This window comes from Cynocephalus volans, chromosome 13 (genome assembly GCF_027409185.1).
Source record: "Cynocephalus volans isolate mCynVol1 chromosome 13, mCynVol1.pri, whole genome shotgun sequence".
Classification (NCBI taxonomy): domain Eukaryota; kingdom Metazoa; phylum Chordata; class Mammalia; order Dermoptera; family Cynocephalidae; genus Cynocephalus; species Cynocephalus volans.
In genome coordinates, this window is record NC_084472.1 from 95,398,025 (window position 1) to 95,418,027 (window position 20,003).

At 39.8% G+C, this 20,003-nt stretch overlaps 1 protein-coding gene across 1 annotated transcript in view; it reads left to right on the forward strand.

Moving 5' to 3' along the window:
- MTMR7 (myotubularin related protein 7) overlaps positions 1 to 20,003 on the forward strand; it is a 65,293-nt gene that overhangs the window by 37,783 nt on the left and 7,507 nt on the right. Inside the window, exons 5-7 of the mRNA XM_063076805.1 lie at positions 9,772 to 9,881; positions 11,238 to 11,363; positions 13,259 to 13,308. Of these exons, the coding sequence (XP_062932875.1) occupies positions 9,772 to 9,881; positions 11,238 to 11,363; positions 13,259 to 13,308 (286 nt within the window). The remainder of the gene's footprint in view (positions 1 to 9,771; positions 9,882 to 11,237; positions 11,364 to 13,258; positions 13,309 to 20,003) is intronic.

A 20,003-nucleotide genomic window follows, 5' to 3' on the forward strand; every position in this document is an offset into this window, starting at 1 on the left:
CTATAAAGAGGGCTCACGTTGGCTGGCATGGGTAGGGAGGTTAGCACCACTGACGTTAGTATGTGGAATCCAGTTCTCTGCAGAGCTTAGGAGTTCATTCTGTGTCACCATGGTGGGCACTAAGTAAAAGAGAGGCTATAAAGGAGGCTTAGCTAAACTTCCATTTTACAGGTCACAATTAAGTCCTCTTTGAGTGGTTTCACCTGCAAGGGTGTTCGGTGAGGGGAGATTATCATCGTTTTGTCAGTTCTTTGAAGACTATCTCATTAGGTCTTGGTGCTTGACTCCAAAACAGGAAAGGGACAAACAGAACATCAGCAGAACTCAGGTGTGTGTCAGGCTGGTAATTGAGGGAGGCCACATACATATCCACTTTTGATCTAGGGTGCAAGAAAGACCAATCCCATGGGGCTCAAATGGAGACTTTTCTTTTCTCTGACCCCACCGAGCCACTGTCTGGGAGAAGATGAAATTGGTGTAGGAAGTATCTAAGGAAGATTGTCTGAGGTTTATTTTCTTCTAAGTAAATTTTACATTTCCACAGGTTCTAAATTTGTATATCTTTTCTTTTCTTTTTAAATGTGGTTTATCTATATGTTTATGGGATATAGTTGCCCTGTTCTGTAAAACAAATATCACTAATGCTAGGCATTAAGCTCCTGGTTAGTAACAGTTCTGTGTAATTTGTGGCATCTGCCTCTGATGTCAGCTGAAATGAACTTTGTTCAGCAAAATGGTTTGTAAATATTGGTTTGGGTTTGGCAACAAGAGTGAGCACATCAGTATTTCTGCCTTATCCTGAGTTTATCCAAACAAACCCAACAATTTTATATTTCAACATCCAGGTGTTAATTGTTTCAGTCACAAGTGTACCCCCATCTGTCCGTGTGGATTAATCATGTGTAGAGCTGTTTGCTTTTAACACTGCCACTCAGTACTCAGGGGGAAAAGCACCCTCTCAGGTGATACCTTGCTTGAAAACCTGGTGGTTTTAGCATGGTGATTTTAGCATGGTGATTTTAGTGTAGACGATTTGAGTGTTCCTGAAAGTAGGAATGTTAGACAAGGTGCTGTTTGTGGTGCAGGAAGAAAGGAACTGACGTGCCCGGAGCCGCCGCAGCCTACCTTTTGCTGAGTGAGCCACATGGGAAAGGAAGCATTGGCCACTGGCTCCGGCAGGACACTTTGGGGCCTTGTTCTATGAGCCGTCTGTTCCTCTCTTGCTTTTGGCACAGGCCCTCTCCAGGTTAGCTGGAAGCCTGGCGTCTTTATTTTTAAACTTGCTGTCATTTTCATGCCCTGTGGGAAGAGAAGGTGGAAAGAATCATAACTCAGGCTAAGCTTCAGAGTTTGGATGCCAAGATATTCCTCAGGCTCGCTGGACTTTTTGAAATAAATGAGAGTGCTAACGAGCCCTAAGCCCCACAATAACAACCTGAAAGGAGTTTGGTCTGTTTAGTGAAAGAAAAAAAACAAACAAAAAACTGCAAGAATGTTACCCATGGAAGGTTCAAAGGAATCAGTTGAGTCCTGAGACTACGCGTGGTGGAATGTGTATATTTGAGGATTAAGTTGAGCACTTTGGGTCATGGCCTGGGGTTGGACAGAAAGACCAAACAGCAGGCACCCAGGGAGTGGCAGAGCTGACGGAGGGTGTTGGAATTTGCCACGCTTCCCGCTGGGCCGTGTCCCTGGGCAGTGTGCACAGGCAGAGGCGAGCCTGCCGCTTGGAGGGCATGTCTGGAATTGCTGGGCAGCGTCACTAGAGGAGAGATCGCCACCATTGGGCTGGGGCAGGAAAGGCAAGCTTGCTCAGTTTTAACTAGGAGCTGACATTTGGCCTTTGCGTCCGATTCAGCTGTCTGTCTTCTAACTGGGCCGATGTGCGCTGGATATGTTGCTTTATGGGATTCAGCTTCTAGATTATTAACTTCTGTATGTCCTTCCTAAAACTATGTGACCTGCCTTAGAATGCTCCTCGGGTCCAGACTTTAAGCCAGCTCTCCTTTCCCATCTCCCCTTCCTAATTGTCTTTTGCCACCTTTGAAAAGGAAAACACACCCTTTACCACACCCTCACTCTTACTCTGATGCATGATCCCAGGGTGGATAAGGGGGTAGATAGTTTTAAATTTTATTTTTGAGATATATGTGCAAAAAGGCTTGAAAACTTCGGATCAGTTTAAACTTCCTTGAGTAATCTAAATCAGCACTGTCTGTAGAAATATAATGTAAGCCACAAGTCATGACATTTGTGATTTTAAGTTTTCTGGTGGCCACATTAGAAAAAGTAAAAAGAAATGGGTGAATTAGTTTTAATAATACATTTTATTTAATCCCATATATCCAAAAAATTATCATTTCAACATGTAATCAGTATAAAAAGCTATTAATGAGGCATTTTGTGTGCTTTTTTAAATCTTTAAAATTTTTAAATTTACTAAATCTTTAAAATTTGGTTCATGTTTTGCACATCTCAATTCATATTAGCCCCATTTCAAGTGCTCAATAGCCATGTGTAGCTAGTGGCTACTGTATGGGAACAGCACAGTTCTAAGTGATAGAAAGCATCCCCCTTAAGCAGATGGCATTTGGGAGCCAGCAAGTTCTTAGATTGATTCGTGTTTGAATCTAAAAAATAACATACCTGAGATTGAAATGCACTGATCAAGAGCAAAAACTCTGGAACCAGACTGAATCCCAGCCTCACCGTATACAAAGGATATTCAAAAAGTTCATGGAAGGATTCATACTATATTTTAATCCTGTTTTTCCATGAACTTTTTGAAGTACCCTCGTATTAGCTGTGAGACCTTGGACAAGTTATTTAACTTCTCTTTGCATTGGTTTCTATATTTAAAAAATGAGAATAGTAATAGTGCTTTCTTTATAATAATTGTATTGAGGATTGAAAAGGCTACTCTATATAAAGCATTTAGAGAAGTGTCTGGCATCTGGTACTTAGGTTTTACTATTATTATTATTTATAGTAAAACCTAACAAGGTAGCCATGACGTGGTGGCAAAACTCTAGATTTGTTTGTCAGAAGATCTGTGCTTGAGATTTTCTTCTGCCATTGATCACTTTGTGTTTTAAGTTTTCTGAGCCTCAGCTATCACATGTTTAAATGACTAACACCTCCTATCTCCCAGAACACTGTGCTGGGTAAATAAATATTAAAATGTTATATCGTAGCTACCATTTTTAGGAATCTTCATTTTTGCCAGTATAATACTTACGGGTATTTTCTCACTTCATCTTTACAACAACTATTTGAGGAAGGTGTTTTTACCCCTGTTTTACATTTGAGGAAAGCAAGGCTCAGTAACTGGCCCAGGTCATGATGTTGTGCAGGGGCAGAGCTGGAATTTAAATGCAGGAGTGTCTGACTCTGAAGCCCTTGAACACAGCTACATGCTATTGCCGAAGTACATGCCATGATTATTATTAAGATGTGCAGTTTAGTTCATATGAAACTAAAATCTGAGTTAAACAAGGTGGCCTTCCTATTGTCCCCCATATGGCAGACTAAACTAATGTGAAATATCTGATAAAAACAGGCAGAAATGCGAAATAAATATAGCAAATATTTCCTTAAATGCATAACTAAACTTGCAGTAAAGAAGAGGAATTAACCATTAGACAGTCAAATCAACGAGGGGAAAAAAAAGTTACAAAGTGGTAACTTCACACCCAGTAGGAAAGCTGTAATCAAGAAGTCAGATGATAACAAATATTGGTGAGTGTGGAGAAAGCAGAACCTTCGTCCATTGCTGGTGGGAATGCACAAAGGTGCAGTTGCTGTGGAAAGCAGTTTCTCTCACAGTTACTTAAGTGATTAAACATGGAGTTGCTATGTGACCCAGCAATTACTCTCCTAGGTGTGTACCTAAGAGAATTAAACACAAGTGTCCACATAAAGACTTGTACGTGAGTGTTCATAGCAGCATAATTCAGAACAGCCAAGAAGTGGGAACAACCCAAATGTCCATCAGCTTATGAATGGATAAAAAGAAAAATGTGTATCCATACAATGGAATATTATTCAGTGTTAAGTAATGAAGTACTGACACATGCTACAATATGGATGAACCCTGGAAACATGCAAAGTGAAAAGAAGCCAGTCACAAAGGACGACGTGTTGGATAGTTTGGCTTATATGAAATGTCTGGAATAGGCAAATTGATGGATACAGATAGTAGATTAGTGGTGGCCTAAGGTTGGCGGGGGAGGGAGAGTGTGGGTGACTGCCAATGGTAGGGGATTTCTTTTCGGGGTGATGGAATTGATTGTGGTAATGGATACACAGTTCTGTGAATGTGCTGGCCTGTATGGGGATCTGAACCCTTGACCTTGGTGCTGTAAGGCTGCGCCCTAACCAACTGAGCTAATCAGGCAGCCCGTGCTGGAAACATTGAATTGTACACTTAAGTGAGTCAATTGTATTGCAAGTGAATTGAACTTAATAAAGTTGCTAAAAAGAAAGAAAAAGAAAAGAAAAGAAAAGGCAAGGAAACCTCCAGGTGCCAGAAATGAAGCCTGTTGGAGCTTGAGCTCTTTCCGCCAAGAAGGGGTGGGAAGGGGAAAGCAGGGGAAGGCGTTTTCCCCAGTGAAGGCTGAGGGCTTCAGATTTTGTTTGTTTAAATTGAGTTTTTATTTTTCAATGAACGTCACACTGTAGGAATTTTTTTAAAATCCAATTTTTCTATGCTTATAACAAAACAGCAACAAGGCTGCAGCCCTGCACCCACTGTCCCAGCCTCCGTCCTCCTATCCAGGGCAGCCGCTTTCTGTGATCTCCTTGCTGTCCGTATTTCTGCCCTTCTCTGAGTTCACTGCTATGGCTTGATATTTCTGTTTTACGTGGGGTCTATTGCCTTTGCTCCGTAGAAGAGGAGCAGTGGGCTTTCACACACCCTCTCCTCTCTCACAACACGGGCTTCCCAGACCAAGCAGGACAGTTTCTCAGCGTGGGGGCTTCTGGGCATGAAGAAAGTGAGCATTTGGATCCCAAACATGTATGAGACCAGGCCCAGGGCTTCATTACTCAGGATAAATTTTTATTTTCCTCATGTGGAGTCCAGGCTGAGACCAGCTTCCTGGTCAGCACCCTGAGTCCATGAGTAAATTTTTTTTTTTTAAACGGCTCAGTTTAATATAGGGAATCTCAGTTCCTCCTCCTGCCTTGCAAGGCCCAAAGTTTGATCTCTTGTCTCTGTTCTAATTTAAATATGACAAATATTTATCCACTTCCTCCTGACTCCCCACTAAGGTGATAATAAAGTAACAAAAAAGGCAAAAATACAAAAGGATGAGAGAATGGGAGAGGAAGTGACAGAACAAAAATATAAAAGCTGGAATTTCTGGTAGAAATGTGAGAAACCCCAAAGCAAGCCAAATGGTTCTGCAGATCTGTAGAAAGGCTCTGGAATGAGAGGCATCATGTGACTCTGAAGCAGGACTGGCCAAGTGCTGTACAAGGAGCAGTTCGCTAGACCCCAGACTCCTTCCTCCCTGCACTGCCTCGCAAAGCCTCAAGATGGGGATGAACTTTCTGGAAAGGTTGACTGGAAGGACTCTGAGATCAGGGATACCAGGCAAAGCTGGAGGAGGGGGGCAGGGAATACCAGAGCAAAAAAAGGGGGGGCGGTGAGCAAAAGTCTGAGAACAGAAAAATGAGACCCATGGTTCCCCACCCCAGCTCTGCTCTCAGGACGTTGGCATCCAATCTTATTGACTCATTCATCTGCTTGGAAGATCCCTCCCTGGGGCCTCCAGCTATTCCAAGAGAAAGAACCTGCAGATCCTGACGTCTGGGGGACAGACCAGACAAATCTCCCATAGCTAAGCCCAGCAGCTAGGAAAGCCTCCCCATGCCCATAGCAGCATTTCCAGCCAGCCTTTTGTGTCTCACTCTTACGTGTGAATCGACAGTCAGAGATCACCAGAGAATCGAGGAAAGCCCAAAATGAATGACAGAGATCGTACTCTCTCACACTCGTGCGCACGTGCACACACACACACACACGCAAGCAAACAAAAACAATATAGAGAAAAACAGGTTCAATTCAGAGAACAGAAGAAAACAAAAAACTGGCAATATCTTTAGAGAAATGAGATTGACAGAATGGCTCTGATCCACAGGGCCCCCAGGGATGCCATCCCTGGAGGCCACCAGGGGGCCGTTGTCGGTGCTGCTAGATCTGCTAGAAGCTGCTGCTACTGCTGCTGCTGCTGCTGAGGGGGCTGAGCTCACATCCTAGTGAAGCATGTCGTCCTTGCCGGCAGCTCCTGGGATCTTTTTCCAATTACCTATCTCGTGACCTGCATGTGAGGGGTCTGTGACCCAGCCCAACCTGTGGACTAACATATATAACAACCCTTTGATGCAGGGGCTATTATTGTCCCCATTTTACAGTCAAGGAAACAGAGGCACAGACAAGCTAAGTAACTTGTCCAGGCTTACACAGCTAGTATCTAAGTACTGAAAGGACAAAAACATGCTTGGGAATATTAGCACATTTCAAAGGGAAGAAACAGGATGGCTTGGGAACATGGAACTTTTAATTTGTAACAACTTCTTTTAAAAGAGAGATCTGAAGCAATCGTGGCCAATCTGGGTGTCACACTATTTTTTTTTAGACTTTATTTTTTTAGAGCAGTTTTAGATTCACAGCAAAATTGAGAGGAAGGTACAGAGATAGCTAATAAACCCCTTACCCCCACGCATGCATAGCTTCCACTGCTATGAACATCCCCCTCCAGAGTGGCACATTTGTTACAATTCATGACCCTATATTTAGCCGTCGTTATCACCCAGACACCAGAGTTTACATGAGGGTTCACTCTTGGTGGTGTACGTTCTGTGGGTTTGGACAAATGTTTAATGACATGTATCCATCATTATAGTATCATACAGAGAAGTTTTACTGCCCTAAAATTCTTCTGCCCTGCCTATACATCCCTCTGTCTACCCTAACCCCTGGCAACCACTGTTCATTTTACTTTCTCCATAGTGTTGCCCTTTCTAGAATGTCATTTAGTTGGAATTGTTACCAGCCTCAGTGAGTCTGTTTCTCAGTGAGCACAATGCAGCCGGGACCAGAAGTCTGGATTGGAAGTTTTATTACTTGTCACAAGCAAGGAGAACACTAGCGATTACTCCCAAAGCAGTGTCTCCCTGAAAGGAGGGTTACAACTTCTTTTATTGAGGATCAACATGAATATACATAAGCTTTATTGAAGTCATTACATGTAGAGTGAGGTGCCTGCCTGCACAAGTGCAGTTAATTCATCACCATGGGGCCGGCCCCATGGCTCACTCGGGAGAGTGCGGCGCTGGTAGCGTCGAGGCCGCGGGTTCGGGTCCTCTATAGGGGTGGCCAGTGTGCTCGCTGGCTGAGCGTGGTGCAGGCAACACTGTGCCGAGGGTTGCGATCCCCTTACCCGTCAAAAAAAAAAAAAAAAAAAAAAAAACCATCACCATGTTATGCTAATTAGTAATTATGCCGCCCCTGGGGAGAGATTTAGTATTGTAATGAGCAAAGTTTACTCTAGGACTAGATTGTTAGCCCCGAAACTTGGTGGGTCTAGTCTTAACTGGTTTCTGCTGGTTTTGTGGTCAGGAGCTTCTCTTCTCAGTTCCCTGGAACTGGCCGATCTAATGACTAACCCTCATCAGTCCCCTTACCTTGATCCTCTGGGCTAACAGTCAAACAGTATGTAGCTTTTTCAGATTGGCTTCTTTCACTTGGTAATAAGCATTTGAGTTTCCTTCGCGTCTTTCCATGGCTTGATAGCTCATTTCTTTTTATCACTGAAAAATATTTCATTGTCTGGATATGTTACGTTATTTTAAAATCTTTGTATGTTTAAATATTTCATAACTCTTGGTGACTAAACTTGTAAGCTTGGAAACACTCAATCATTGCTGAGTACCCAGAGCTGTGGGGCTCACTAATAGAGGCATAGATTCTGTGAATCAATGAGTATGTTCTTCACTGGGCTTCAGCAGAGCACCCTCTCCTTTAGTGTTTTGCATGTACTTTTCCAGATATTATTGGTAGTGTCCTGTGATGTGGGGCCGGGATGGGTGCAGCACTGTGACCTCAGACAGAAGGACAGTGCTCTGAACCAGAGCACTGCCAGAAGGGCTTCAGTTCCCCAGCTGCTCGTTAGGTCGCCAGAGCTTTCCAGCTCAGGGCAGACTTTTGGAAGGAAGATTTTGGAATCTTGGCTAAACATTTTCACAATATGGTTTTCTTCAGTAGGCCTTTTTGCTGGGCATCTCAGTTTTTTCTTCTTCATCATTGCAATCATCTATGACTCAGAATTTAGCCACTTGTGCTTTTTTGTGTGGTTCTTACATTGCGAGAAATCAGAGTGAACCCTCGGTTCACCGGTGTCTTTGGGTTCAGAGCATCTGATAAATATTGTTGTTAACCGTTGCCGTGTATTTTGAGGAGTTAACAAAGTTGCATCAGAGAGTTTCGAGTTAGAAGGATATAATTTAGTACAGCTTTCCTATTTTAAAAATGAAGAAATTGAGGCTCAAAGAGTTGAAAGACTGCAAAATTACACAGCTAGTTACTGAGGGAGTTGAGAATAGTAGGTGGGGTTCCCTCCTCCCTGCATGTGTTTACTGCATCACAGTATAGTAAAATATGCTTGAACTAAAACCAAAACAAAAACTGTGGATCAGGAGCCGGCCTGTGGCTCACTCGGGAGAGTGTGGTGCTGATAACCCCAAAGCCATGTGTTCGGATCCCATATAGGGATGGCTGGTTCACTCACTGGGTGAGCGTGGCTGACAACACCAAGTCAAGGGTTAAGATCCCCTTACCGGTCATCTTTAAAACAAACAAACAAACAAACAAACAAACAAAAAACTATGGATCATTATTTAATTTTCATTTGTTGATTTATAAGACTTTTCAAAAGGGCTTTATAGGGATAAAACCCATAAACTTTGGAGTGCAATATATGTGATATGTAGTCAGAACACTAGCTCTAAAGCTTTTTTATGCTTTATGTTAAATAAAAGACAGTCTCTTGAGGTGAAAGTTACTTAAGTGTTCATAATATAATAGATGTGTTTACACACCTCCCTTAGTTGTGTAAATTGTAGATATAGGGATCCTAGGTTTCTTTATTTTCAATCAAAGGCAAACCCCTAACCTGATGCCCTAGAATCAGATCAGTGCTATAGATCTTATTTTTAAATTCACAAGCTTTACTCTCATTGGGTGGGGGTTGTTGGCAAGAGGAATTTGATCATGTCCTTTTAAGACTCTTAGAATAGTTCTGTTTTGCGTTTTTACAACAGTCCTAATCTGAGTGGTTGGGTGATAGAGAGTTCTAATTGGGTAGGTACTGGAGTTAATTATAAGATTTTTCCTCCATAGCACTCTTAACTCAAGTGCTCTTTAGTGGCCCATTTTTAATAGCTTTCCTGAAAAGTTAAATAGATGTTCTTTGCTAGAATTTACTATGATAGCATTTAATGATTTTCATTAATATTAGGATTTAAACTTTATAGATCTAATACTTGTAAATAGATAAGCATCCCCCATGACCAAAGGTGGTAGAAGATCCTTACTTGAAATGGTTCAATAGACTTAAGTTTAGTAAACTTGAGTATTTATTTTGACTTGTCTTCCAGAAAATATCTGCTATAGCAAAAGAATTAATAACAAACTACCTGTAAAATATGAGCAAATGTAAAATGAGATATCGCTTTAATTTCACTTCTATAACATGATTTATCTTGCAGTGTGTGAACTTAAATCTCCCTCCATGAGTGATTTCCTGTGGGGTCTGGAGAACTCTGGCTGGTTAAGGCACATTAAGGCTATCATGGATGCAGGAATCTTCATTGCAAAGGTATGTGATTATAGACAAAATAAACTAGCAGGCAGACCAGCAAGCCACTCTGACTTCAGAATGGCCATCCTGTTTCCTCTCCATGGACTCCCATGTACTAAGCTGCACTGCGCTGAATGCGTCGATGGCTTTGCAGACCTCCACATAGTTTGCCCTCTGAAGATGTGATTTTGTGAAAGAGAATATACAGCTCAGTTCATAGTATGTCATCATGGTGGTCAAATGGTAAAATTTTTCCACAATATTCTCTCTTCCATTAGGCTTGATCCTGGCTGGAGGAAAGAATTTTCTGCAGGAGAGTACAACCAAATGTGTCACTTCAGTAATAGGGACTTGAGGCTTCTATCCAATAGATCCTTCTTTCTAGTCATGGCATAAGCAAAAGCCATGTTCCTGTAGCTGGTAGGTAGATTCCATTCTGCCATAGGAAGGATCTTGCTGAAACTTTCATTCAAGCTGTTTTTGAATGCACTGTCTATTGTGTTGTTCAGTATTTTTTCTTTATAAATTTCTCTCAGATTTATACCTAAAGAGAACCATATCTTTTGTGATGACAGGGTATACTCCCTCTTATTAGATAACCAGTTATTCAACAGATTTTGTGCCAGGTACTGTTCTAGGTACTGCAGATGCAGTGCTGAATAAGCCAGATCAAGTCTGTTCCCTCACAGAACTTACATTCTGGTGTGGGAGACAGAAAATTAATAAACAGATAAAAATAGAATTTCATGTAGTGATAGATGCTATGATGAAATCTCCACTGTGTTTCCCAATTTATGTTTCCTGCCAAGATATTCAGCTAAAAGTCATGTGTGCATTGGCAATAGCAAATAGAAATTTTTTTCTTAGCAGGGATTTTCTGGCATGATTTTTACCTTTGTTTTCTCCTTCTTCCCCAATCTCTGGACCCAGTACTTGGCTCTTATCCTTTTATCTGCAACTTCATAGTTTTGTGATGACTTTTGTGCCTTTTCCTTTGTGGAAACGATTGGGACCAGTAGCAACACCAGAATTCCAGTAAGGCTTAATGTGGAAACCTGGAGTGGAAGAAAGAGGGTTGAAGGAGGGCTAGGGAATATGTCTGCATAGGAAGCATACTTTTATATAGTACATATGCTTATTTGAGGTGACTTGAGTGGTGGCTTGCAGATACAAGGGAAGGAGAGGAAAAGCTTCAGCTCCCAGAACCAAGCCACTCCTTGGCTCTGCCCTAACTAGTTGGGGCATAAACACCGAATAAATGAATGAACAGTTTTGTTTCCTTCTGTAAGTATATAACCAAACCTAGTTCTGATCAGAGATTTTTCTTTTTTATGGCCATTCTTTGTGACCATTTGCCAATCCTGTGGTTTTCAGGCAGTTTCCGAGGAAGGGGCGAGTGTGCTTGTGCACTGTTCTGACGGCTGGGACAGAACTGCTCAGGTGTGCTCAGTGGCGAGCCTTCTGCTGGATCCGCACTACCGGACGCTGAAGGGCTTCATGGTGAGTGTGGCAGCCGGGCTGCTCCCAGGGGCACTGCCTTGATCAGGAATGCACGTCTCTTTTGGCAGCTTTTTTTTTTTTTTTTCTCATCAGTGTTATTTTTCTCTTAGTAGAATCAGCAAGGTTAATTAAAGGGGAAAAGGTAAAAGAGGCTTGAAGTAAAAAGGTGCATTTCTGGGATATTGAAACCAATTCAAATCAATGCTATTGAAATGTGAATTTGGCGGCAAATATAAAATATATTTAGTAGTTTGTAAAACAGTGAGCTTTGTATATTATTTGCTCATTAGTATTTTAACTTTGAGATATACTGAATATTTAACAGAAAACACTTTTCAGAAAAAATATTTGGAGAAAAAAATTTTCTGTGTTGTGTGTGCAAAAAGTCCTTAGGAGGAAAAACAGTTTTTACTTCCAGGTTTTATATTTTTTAGTCCTTCACTACTCTGGATGAAAATACTGAACGTCCCAGTGTTTTTGTGTTTTTTACTGAAATTATGAATACAGCTTCTAGAGTTTGAACCTTTTAGGTGTGTATCAGTATGCAACATTTTGCTTCCAGCTACAGACTATTTGTGCAGTCACCTAGGGTGGTGAAGTTTTGGCTACGCTGGTACAACTTCCTTAAAATGAGTTCAGGGGACTTCTTAGCAACTAGGAGATAACCTGGTACCTGTCACTTGAACCATGATTTGGTAGAAAGTGCTTCAGTGAATCCTGAATTCGTGCTAGGAACAGATGCTGACAGAGGAGCCCTAGTGAATTATCTTTACTGCTAGATCTTCTTTATCAAGTGATATGAGCTGACACTCTGGGGCAAGAGAGACGAGGCAGGCTTCCTCTCTTGGGCTTTTTCTTTTTCTTTTTTCTTTTTATGGAAGTGTCTAAGAACTTCCAATTATATTTGACAGCACTGAAGCTTCAGAGGGACACTCCTGCTTTAGACTCCTCTTGGGACTGATTCCAGGAGAAGGCTGGCTTTCTTCATTTACATTTGGAGAGCGGAGGAGTTTTTGGTCACATGCTGCCACGGGGCCTTTCTCGTGCACACCATCTTTTTCTGCCAATGACTCATTCTAATTTCACCCCAATAAAACATTAAACTTAACAACCCAAAGAAAATGCCTTTAAAGTTGTCAAGGACAGACTTCAACCAGTCCATATTTTTTAGGGGAAACCTCTGGCCATTTTAAAGCATTGGTAATATTGATGAGACTATTTCCTATTATGTGATTAGACATTTTAAAAGAAAAAATCCAGACCATTTCAGACTATAACCTCATGTTAACCCTAATTCAAGAGCAGGGCTGAAACTTCTAATACACCCCTAACCCCATCATTTTAAAATTCTTCTACTGTGTGGTAAAGATCACTAAACAGCTTTCCTGATAGTTCTTGTTAAAAGGTTGGTATTTTACATTGTATTGAGGGGCAGCATGACATACTGGTTAAGAGATGGGGTTTGGAGTGGAGAGGGCTAGGTTATGAAGTGGCATCCTCCTCTGCCTAGTAGCACAATCTTGGGTGAATGTTTAACCTCTCTTTGTTTCCGTCTCCTCTTCTGTAAAATGGGAGTGATGATAATACCTCTCTCACAATTAAATGAGATAATATGTGAAGCAAACGAGCAGCCCCTGGCATATAGGAGGCCGCAGTGGGTGGAATTATTAAATTTTCATACATCCATCCCCATTTTTCCTACGGATGACCTTCAACTTTGCTCTTCTTGTATGCACTTTGTATTGGAGGATAATGTGTCCTCATTCATTTGCAGGTTACCTGGGGATAGTGACTTCTGCTCCAAGTACCTCTGAATCCTTCAGCATTATAGGTTGTGGTCTCTTATTTTCCATTGTTTGCTTCTCTCCATGATATTTATATTCTTTCCTATGTAGGTATTAGTTGAAAAGGACTGGATTTCCTTTGGTCATAAGTTTAATCACAGGTAAGATATATTTAAAAATCTGTTGTTTTGAATGTTTAGAATAAAAACACTGCTTTTGAAGTTTTCCGAGTGTCTGGGGGAAAATAGCCTTGTTTTTATAAGGTTTTTTGCTTTGTTTATCTTATTCAGAAAGTTTAAATTTTTTTGTAATTGTGTCACAGATAAATGAAGCTTAACTCTGGTTGCTCTAGGTGTTTGTTGGGCAGAACTAACTAATGTTAAATTGTTCCATAAGAGAGAGCAAGTGCGTCTTCATTAAGTGACCTAGAAAGGATCCGTTCTCCCTTACTCATACCATTTTCATTTACTAAATTATTCTTAGAAATGCAGACATTGCCTTTAGGCTACATGTTCTGAAATGCCTGTGGGACAGTTTCTTTGATCTTTCTCAGTGAGGACCAAATTGTGTCAAAGTGAAGGGTGTCCCAGATGTTTCTGGAGAGGTGATGTAGGACAGTGACACAGGCTGTGGAGCCAGAAACATCCAACTCCACACCCAGGCTGTGGTATTTACTGTCTGATCTTGGGCATCTGTCCTCTCTGACCTTTGGTCTCCCCTCTGTGGAATGGGGACATCCTCCCTCCATAGGGTTGTAAAAAGGATTTTAAAAAAGTATACGTAACTAGCACAGCTCCATGCCTGGCCCATATAGCAGGCCCTCAACAAACAGAAACTGTTTTTTTGTTAATGTTGATGATAATGCTTGTCCTGTGTTCCAGGGTTCTCTAATTTCTGAATCTTAAGTGTTGTAGCTGTACTTAGTCTAAATTTAAATTTAGGTACATTGTTAGGAATAATTTCATTAGATATTTTGATATATATTTTTAACTTTAAAAAAAATATATTTATTTATTTTTATTGTTACACAATGTGAACATTTTTTGTGGCCCTTTACCAATTTCTCCCTAATCCCTCCTTACTCTCCCCCTTTCCCACCTCTGGTGGCCTCAGTTCTGTTCTCTCCTTCTGAAAATTCAAGGAATTGTTGTATTTTTCTTTCTTTTCTTTTTTAGCACCCGCTTATGAGTGAGGACATGCAGTATTTCCCTTTCTGTGCCTGGCTCATTTCGCTTAACATAATTTTTTCTAAGTTCACCCATGTTATTTATTTTTTTGTTGCTTGTGCTTTGGGGCTCTTATTCATAAATTCTTTGCCCAATCCTACTTCCGGAAGTGTTTTCTCTATATTTCCCCTTAGTAATTTTAGTCTCAGGTGTTATACTTAAGTCTTTAATCCATTCTGAGTTGACTTTGGTATATGGTGAGAGGTGCGGGTCTAGTTTCATTCTTGTGCATATGGATGTCCAATTTTCCCAGCACCACTTATTGAAGAGGCAATCTTTTCCACAATGTATATTCTTGTTGCCTTTGGCAAAGATCAGTTGGCTATAAGTCTGTGGGTTGATTTCTGGGTTCTTTATTCTGATCCATTGGTCCAAGTGTCTATATGTATGCCAGTACCATGCTGTTTTGGTTACTATAGCTTTGTAGTATAATTCGAAGTCAGGTAGTGTTGTCCCTCTGGCTTTATTTTCTTTTGCTCAGGATTGCTTTGGCTATTCGGGGTCTTTTGTTGTTCCATTTGAATGTTAGGATTGTTTTTTCTCTTTCTGTGAAGAATGTCATTGGTATTTCAATGGGGATTGCTTTGAATCTGTAGATCACTTTGGGTAGTATGGACATTTTCACAATGTTGATTCTTCAACAGGAGCATGGTATGTCTTTCCACTTTTTTGTGTTCTCTTTCTTTCAGTAGTGATTTATAGTTCTCATTGTAGAGATCTTTCACCTCCTTGGTTAAATTTATTCCTAGGTATTTTAGTTTTTTGGTGACTATTGTAAATGGGCTTACTTTCTTGATTTCTCTTTCTTTTTGTTCATTATTGGAGAATATAAATGCAACTGATTTGGGGGTGTTGGTTTTGTATCCTGCAACATTACTGAAATTATTAATCAGCTTTAAGAGTTTTTTGGTAGTCTTTTAGTTTTTCTGTGTATAGGATCATGTCATCTGCAAATAGGGACAGTTGACTTCATCTTTTCCAATCTAGATGCCCTTTACTTTTTTCTCTTGCCTAATTTCTCTGGCGAGTACCTCCAGTATTATGTTAAATAGGAGTGGTGAGACAGGGCCTCATTGCCTTGTTCCTGTTCTTAAAAGAAAATCTTTTAAGTTTTTCCCCATTCATTATGATGTTGGCAGTTGGCTTGTCATAGATGGATTTATTTGTGTTGAGATATTCTCCTGCTAAGAATCTTTATCATGAAGGAATGTTGAAAGTTGTCAAGTGCTTTTTCTGCATCTGTTGAGATAATCATATGGTTTTTATCCTTGATTTTATTAATGTGGTATATCACATTTATTGACTTGTGTATGTTGAACCATCCTTGCATCTCTGGGATGAATCCCACTTGACCATCCTGTATAATTTTTTTAATGTGTTGCTATATTCTAATTGCTAATATTTTATTGAGAATTTTTGCATCTATGTTCATCAGAGATATTAGTTTGTAGTTTTCTTTTTTTGTTGTATCTTTGTCTGGTTTTGGTATCAAGGTGATGCTGGCCTCATAGAATGAGTCTGGGAGAGTGGCATCTATTTCAGTGTTTTGGAATAATTTGAGGAGAATTGGTATTCATTCCTGGTTTGTTAGAATTCAGCAGTAAAGCCATCTATCTGGTTCCTGGGATTTTCTTTGTAGGGAGACTGCGGATTACTGCTTCAATCTCATTACTTGTTATTTTTCTGTTTAGGTTTTCTGTTTCTTCTTGGTTCAGTCTTGGTAGTTTGTATGTGTCCAGAAATTTATCCATAGCCTCCAGATTTTCAAATTTGTTGGCATAGAGTTGTTTGTAATAGTCTCTAATGATTTTTCATATTTCTGTGGTATCAGTTTTAATGTCTCCTTTTTCATTTCTGATTTTTGTAGTTTGGGTCTTCTCTCTTCTTTTTGTTAATCTAGCTAATGATTTGTCTGTTTTGTTTATCTTCTCAGAAACCCAAGTTTTTGTTTCATTGATCTTTTGTGTCTTTTTTTGTCTCTATATCATTTAGTTCTGCTCTAATCTTAATTATTTCTTTCCATCTATTAACTTCAGGATTGGATTGCTCTTGTTTTTCTAGTTCTTATAGGGTTAGGTTGTTTACTTGAAATCTTTCTATTTTTTTGATGTAGGCATTTATTTCTATAAATTTCTCTCTTAGTACTGCTTTTGCAGTATCTCATAGGTTTTGTTATGATGTCTTTTCATTTTCATTGTTTTCTAGAAAATTTTAGATGTCCTGTTTAATTTCTTCTTGTACTCATAGGTCATTCAGGAGCCTGTTGTTTAATTTCCATGTACTTGTATAGTGTCCTGGGTTTTGTTTGTTATTAATTTCTAGTTTCCACTGTGGTCTGAAAAGATACTTGAAATGATTTCAGTTTTTTTTAAAGTTATTGAGACTTGATTTATGACCTAACACGTGGTCTATCTTGGAGAATGTTCCATGTGCTGATGAGAATAATGTATATTCTGTAGTTGTTGGATGAAATATTCTGTAGGTATCTGCCAGGTCAAATTGGTCTAAAGTGTGTTTTAAATCCTGTGTTTCTTTGTTGATTTGCTGCCTGGATGATCTGCCCAATGAAGAGAGAGGGGTGTTCAGGTCCCCAACTATTATAATATTTGGGTCTATCTCTTTCTTTAGTCTAATAGTGTTTGCTTTATATATCTGGGTGCTCCAGTGTTGGGTGCATATAAATTTATGATTGTTATTTCTTCTTGTTGGATAGATCCCTCTATGATCATATAGTGGCTTTCTTTGTTCTCTCTTCATGGTTTTTGGTTTAAAGTCTATTTTATTCAGTATAAGAATAGTTACTTCTGCTTGTTTTTGGTTTCCATATGTGTGGTATGTCTTTTTCCATCCCTTCACTATTAAGTTTGTATGCATCTTCACCAGGGAGATGAGTCTGTTGTAGACAGCATATAATCGGTTTTAGCTTTTTCATCTAATCTGTCAGTCTGTCTTTTGAGTGGAGAATTTAATCCATTTACATTGAGGGTCATTATTGAGGAATTGTTTTATTCCTGGCATTTTATGAGATTTCATTTAGATATTTTAAGTATTTTTAGTGCCTTTCTTCTCCTTTGATTATTGGTCTTCAATGTTGGTTGGGTTTCTTTGAGGTGGTAAGATTTAGTTTCTTTGATATTTCTCTTTTGCATTTGTGTTTTACTAGTGGGTTTTGTTCTTACTTGTATATTCATGGTAGTGATTATTGTTCTTCAGATTCCAGATTCAGGACTCCCTTGAGAATTTCTTGCAGGGCTGGTCATGTGGTGATGAACTCTCACAGGTTTTGTTTGGGAAATACACTATTTCTTTCTCATTTCTGAAGGATAACCTTGTTGGGTATAATATTCTCGGCTGGTAGTTTTTTTCTTATAGTATTTTGAATATATCATCCCATTTTCTTCTTGCCTGTAGAGTTTCAGTTGAGAAGTCCATTGTTAGTATGATGAGGGCTCCCTTGTAGGTGAGTTGATGCTTTTCTCTTGCTGCTTTTACGATTCTCTTTGTGTTTGAACTTTGCCAGTTTGACTACAGTGTGTCTCAGAGAGGATCTTTTTGGATTGAATCTGTTTGGGGATCTTTGAGCTTCCTGGATTTGAAGGTCTGTGTCTCTCCCTATACTTGGGAAGTTTTCCCCTATTATTTCAGTGAATAGATTTTCAGTGCCTTTACCTTTCTCCTCCCCTTCTGGAACACCCATGATTCAAACGTTTTTGTGCTTAAGTTTGTCTGTTAGCTCTCTAAGACAATCTTCCTATTTTTAAATTCTTTCTTCCATTTTTTTGTCTGCCTGGGTTCATAAATACCATCTTTGAGTTCGGAAGTTATTTCTTGTGCTTGGTCTATTCAGCTGGTTAAGCTTGGTTGTGTTTTTAGTTCAATGAATGCATCTTTCAATTTCAGGAATTCTGTTGCATTCATTTTTAAGGTATTAATAATCTCTGTAAATTTCCTCCTTCATATCCTGGATATTTTTTCTCATTTCATTGTGTTGTCTTACAGGATTTTCTCTTATCTCACTGAGTTTCCTTAAGATAGTTACTCAGAATTCCTTTTTAGTCATTTCTAGTCTTGTTCTATAGGGTCTGGTATTTGAGAATTTTTGTATTCTTTTGGTGGCATCATATATTCTTGTATTTCTAGTATCTATGTTAATGTCTGGTCATGCAGTAGAGCAGTTGCTTCTTCTGTTACTCTGGAGTGGGCTTTGAGGAGAGAGACTTCCTCTTCTTTTTCTGGTCTGCGCTGGTGACTGTCCTTGTGTCAGTGCAGTTGAGTGGCTGGTGGGCCACCTGCACAGTGGCCATGGCTGTGAGCCACTTTTGCAGCGGTCATGGCTGTGGTGGTGACTGTGGTGGTCCACCCATATGGAAATGGTGTTTTTGGTGTGCTCCTGCCTTCTGCCGGAGGGTATGGGGTACTGCCCATGGCTCCTGTGCATGCTCCTGCTTTTTGCCAGGCAGTGGGCATTGCCCCCGGCTCCCACCTAGGACCTTGTACATACTCCTGCCTTCTTCTGGGTGATGGAGACTGCTCACGGCTCCTGCCTTGGACCCTGTATATGCTCCTGCCTTCTTCTGGGTGGTGGGGGCTGCCAGTGGTGCCTGCCTAGGACCCTGTGCATCTTAACTCTTTCAATGTGTTTTTCTAAATTAAATTCTAAATTCATGCAACTGCCATATTGATTTTTGTAGTTTTTGCATTTAGCACTAATTGGTCATTAGTTCCGTGGTTTTCTGGAATTCTATTTTTATAATTTTTTTCTAGGAAATCACAGTGATTCCATAAATGAGAAAATTAAAGCCCCCAACAATTAAGTGAACTTCTTAAGATTGCACTGTTATTTTCAGTTTTGGGGTTCTACTATCTGCTAGGCAGTTAGGCAGTTAGGATCTCTGAGATAGAAGACATGACAGAAAGAATATGGAAATGGCTGAAGGATGGCTGAATAATTGCTGGTGAGGAAAGAATATATTAAGCAACCCTTTTTAAATCTACCAAAGGGGAGAGGAACTAAAATGTTCTAGAAGTTTCCAGACAATTTTTAATGTTTCCACTCTTGGGAAAAATTTTAAACTGATCATTGCTCATTTCTCTTCCTAAATTGATTATCCATTGCTGAGAAGATGAAGTTCTGTGTTATTTTGTTTTTAATGGCACCAAAAGCACCCCTTTGGATTTTTTCTATAAATCACATAATAGTGTAAAGGGCTGCACAGTCTTCATTTTAAAATCAGTACAAATGTAAGGGAGAGGATTCTGATGTGTTCTTAACAAACAAGGATATGGGAGATATAAAGTTATATGTGGAATCTGTGGTCACATTTAAATAAATAATGTGACATGTTTGATTTATGTAGAAATGGGACTATCCCTAGAAACTTGGGAAATCACTGTTTTCTCAAGTTGCCTTTCTTCCTCATCTCTTCTCAACTAAACAATGCAAAGGTGAAAAACCCAGAAGTTGCTTAGACATTTCTTCGCACTCCCCCAATAGTCACTAATTAAAATAAACTGAAAGACTTACTTCAGAAGTTCTAATGTACTTTTAAAGTTTGCTTTAAAGAGTGCTCTTTTTCTATAGAGTTTCCTTGAATCTTATCTCTAGCACTAACACTTTCTTCCGTAACTAT